General features: G+C 43.8%; 1 protein-coding gene across 2 annotated transcripts in view; it reads left to right on the forward strand.

Moving 5' to 3' along the window:
• Positions 1-2,085, forward strand: part of MTURN (maturin, neural progenitor differentiation regulator homolog) — an 11,776-nt gene extending 9,691 nt beyond the window's left edge. For both annotated transcript variants that reach the window (XM_017734553.1, XM_017734554.1), the window contains one exon: positions 1,825-2,085. In XM_017734553.1, the coding sequence (XP_017590042.1) occupies positions 1,825-1,935 (111 nt within the window). In that variant the 3' untranslated portion in view covers positions 1,936-2,085. The remainder of the gene's footprint in view (positions 1-1,824) is intronic.
• Positions 2,086-3,431: the final 1,346 nt, after the last annotated feature.

Raw genomic sequence — 3,431 nt, forward strand, 5'->3', positions numbered from 1 at the left:
GGATTTCCTGATGGCAAAGAGAGACGGGATGTGTGAAAAGCAGGATGTACTCCCCATCCTTTGGGATTGTGTATGTCTTTGCAGTTCTTGTGGTGCATGTTGTGTTTTCCATGCTAATTTTGCATGGGAAAGGCTTACAGTAACCCATAAAATGAAGATTCATGTGACTCATTTCCTTGCAAATCGAAGAGGAATTATGACCAGAGATGGAAAAAAAAAAAATGCAGTCAAAACTCTTTCTGCCACGTGATACAAACAGGAGTACAACACTCATGTTTAATTTGAATATACCAGATTAGTTTAGCAAAAATAATACTAGTGTATAAGAAAGTCTAGAAAGAATCCTTGCTTTTGCCTTTTGAAAACGGAGTATTTTAATTTTAGCTTCAACACGAAATAAAACCCCCACATCCTGAAAATGAACTGAGCAGTTCTTGTTCAGTTAAGCATTTGATTTGAAAAATATGTATGCACAGGAACAATTACTTTGTTCTGCTCAGAAAACAAGAACGTTTTCCATTTGGGGTCTCTCCGTAAGTGTTTTTAAAATGCGAAGGAGGGGATTTAGTCAGCAAATTCTCCTTCCATTTCCCTGCTGAAGAAACGCTGCAACTAAAAATCTGATTTTCTCCCAGTGACAGTGAGGAATGCAAGCTTCATTGCACCCAGAAGCTAATTCTGTACGTTGTATTTGTGTCCACTGAATAATTTTGAATGTCGATCACAGGCTGAATTAGTTCAGTTTTCCCTGAAAATCTGCCTTGTTGCAGCCTTCTCATTTCCATGCTCTCACCTAAAGAGTGTCACCCTCCTCATGATTTTTCTGGGTTTTGCCTCTTTGAAGAGCTAACAGCTGCATCACTCTCCAAAGAGGGTGTTACATGCATCTGTGCTGCTCTTCCAGCCCCGGCAAGCTAAATACACGGTATTCTCAGTAATGCCTGGCCTATGATTTTGCTTTGTGGCTATTAATAGCTGTTAGTGTAGGATTCTAATATGAGATTTCCACAACATACATTATTTTGACTGTTACTTGGTTTTTCTGTCTTCCTGACTTCTGTTGGCTTGGCAACCTTTTGGGAGAGAGGGGAGAAGTTCAAACATGGCTGTTTGCTCCTTTTCCTGTGGTGAAGAAGTGACGTTGCAGTGATCGGAGCCATCAGGTGAAGGCATCCGAACATTCTCCAAGGAGGATGGGCTGGCAGTTCCTTGCAAGCCCAAATCTAATTTGCGGAAGTTTAAAGGGACAATATTCCAGCGGAATACACAGTATTTCTCACTGCAAGGGCTTCACCCAGCATGCAAGACTTTGTCTGGTGTGATGGAGTGAAGGGTTCAAGAGAAACACTTGATATGGTGGGTTCTTTAGCTTTTTAGGCACTCCTTGCCTACTCCACATTATCCAGTCCTGCATGAGTATGGTCTCTTCTTTGGCTTTTATAGGGCTGACAAAAAACAATCTTAAACCAAGATAAATACTGCTACAGTATTATCGTGGTTCTTTCTGAAGTTAAACCACTGCCAAGTCTAAACACTCAACAATTCATAATGCGACCTCAGGGAAGAATGTGAAGCTTTTTGCAAGTGCTTTGTTTTGGTTTTATTTATCTTCTGGTCTCTGAGCACTTAATTTGGTGTGAGGATGCATTTTCAAATCTTTCTTTATCCCAGGAGGGAGAGAAAGAGAGTCAAGAGCATTATGCAATACTGTTATTCCAGGGTTTGAGGTTTTTAAGAAGTGCACGTAGGATTTGTGTGAAGATTTGCAGCAAAGCTGCACGAGTGGGTAATTCACTGTTACACAGTATTTTCTCTTCTTTGTAGCTACTTGGGCTTCCAGATGTTGATGATGATGCATTTGAAGAATATAACGCAGATGTGGAAGAAGAGGAACCAGAAGCTGATCACCAACAGATGGGTGTCAGTCAGCAGTGATTTTCTGAGAAGCTATAAAAATATTCGGAAGCCTTTGGTACCAGGTGGGGTCAGGTGGTCCCACGTTAGCCTGTTTGAATTAGCACATCACAAGGGGATATCTGGCTGCCAAGATAAAAGTTTTACAAAAAATGGTTTAAAAAAAAAAAATAATAATAATTCGTGATGAGCTTTGCTAAGAAGTGACCTGAATTTTGCTCCTGCTTCAGTGGGTTTTCTATGGAGTTGTCTTGGTAGCATTCTGCCGTTATCAGTCTAGAAGTAGTTTTGTCACTGACTTGTCTCTTCGATTTGTGTTCGAGAGTAGTGTTTGCTGCCATGAATGTAGAGTACTGAGAATGTAGGAGGCGTGTGGGGAGAGCGCCGAGTCCTCGCCAGTGACCTTTCCGAGGAAACCAGCGCAGAGAGCAAACACCACCTGCGCTTTTCTTTTTAGCGATAGGTTTTTGACAAAGTACCAAATGTGGAGAGACTTTTCCTGAAAAACAGTAGTTTAGTAGTGGTTGGTGCTGCAGAAGTGCATAATGAAGGCTTAACAAAAATAATGGGAAGTAGGAAATCGAGGGGGTGTCAGACATACAGATGTTTTTTCACTGACACCTAGGTTTACAAGTGCTGAATTAATAACTGGGAGTAACTGGCACCAGCAGCACACATAATAACCAATCTGGTACTCTGACACCATGTGATCTAAAGGCAAGTGCTGCTTTCTTACAAATCAAGTAAAAAATAGCCGTCACCTATCCCACTTCTGCATGATAACTGACTTAAAGCTTTGCTGGTTTTGATACACTGCCAAATTATTACTCAAACCTCATGGCACTGTGCACTAGAATCATAGAATCATAGAATATGCTGAGTTGGAAGGCACCCATCAGGATCCTCGAGTCCAACTCCTGGCCCTGCGCAGGACACCCCAAGAATCACACCATGTGCCTGAGAGTGTTGTCCAAATGCTTCTTGAACTCTGTCAGGCTTGTGCTGTGACCACTTCCCTGGGGAGCCTGTTCCAATGCCCAACAACCCTCTGGGTGAAGAACCATTTCCTGATATCCAATCTAAACCTCCCCTGACTCAGCTTCAGGCCATTCTCTCGGGTCCTGTCACTGGTAATGAGAGTGAAGAGATCTGTAGCTGCCCCTCCTCTTCCCCTCCTGAGGATGCTGAACACCACAGTGAGGTCTCCCCTCAGTCTCCCCTTCTCCAGGCTGAACAGACCAAGTGACCTCAGCCACTCCTCACCAGGCTTCTCTTCCAGACCCTTCACCATCCTTGTTGCCCTCCCCTGGACACTCTAATGGCTTAATGTCTTCTTTACATTGTGGCTCCCAAAACTGCCCCTGGCACTCGAGGTGAGGCTGCCCCAGTGCAGAGCAGAGCAGGACAATCCCCTCCCTTCCCTGGCTGGTGAAGCTGTGCCTGATGCCCCCCAGGACACAGTTGGCCCTCCTGGCTGCCAGGGCACTGCTGACTTACATTCAACTTTCCCTTGACCA

This window comes from Corvus brachyrhynchos, unplaced genomic scaffold (genome assembly GCF_000691975.1).
Source record: "Corvus brachyrhynchos isolate BGI_N302 unplaced genomic scaffold, ASM69197v1 scaffold94, whole genome shotgun sequence".
Taxonomy (NCBI): Eukaryota; Metazoa; Chordata; class Aves; order Passeriformes; family Corvidae; genus Corvus; species Corvus brachyrhynchos.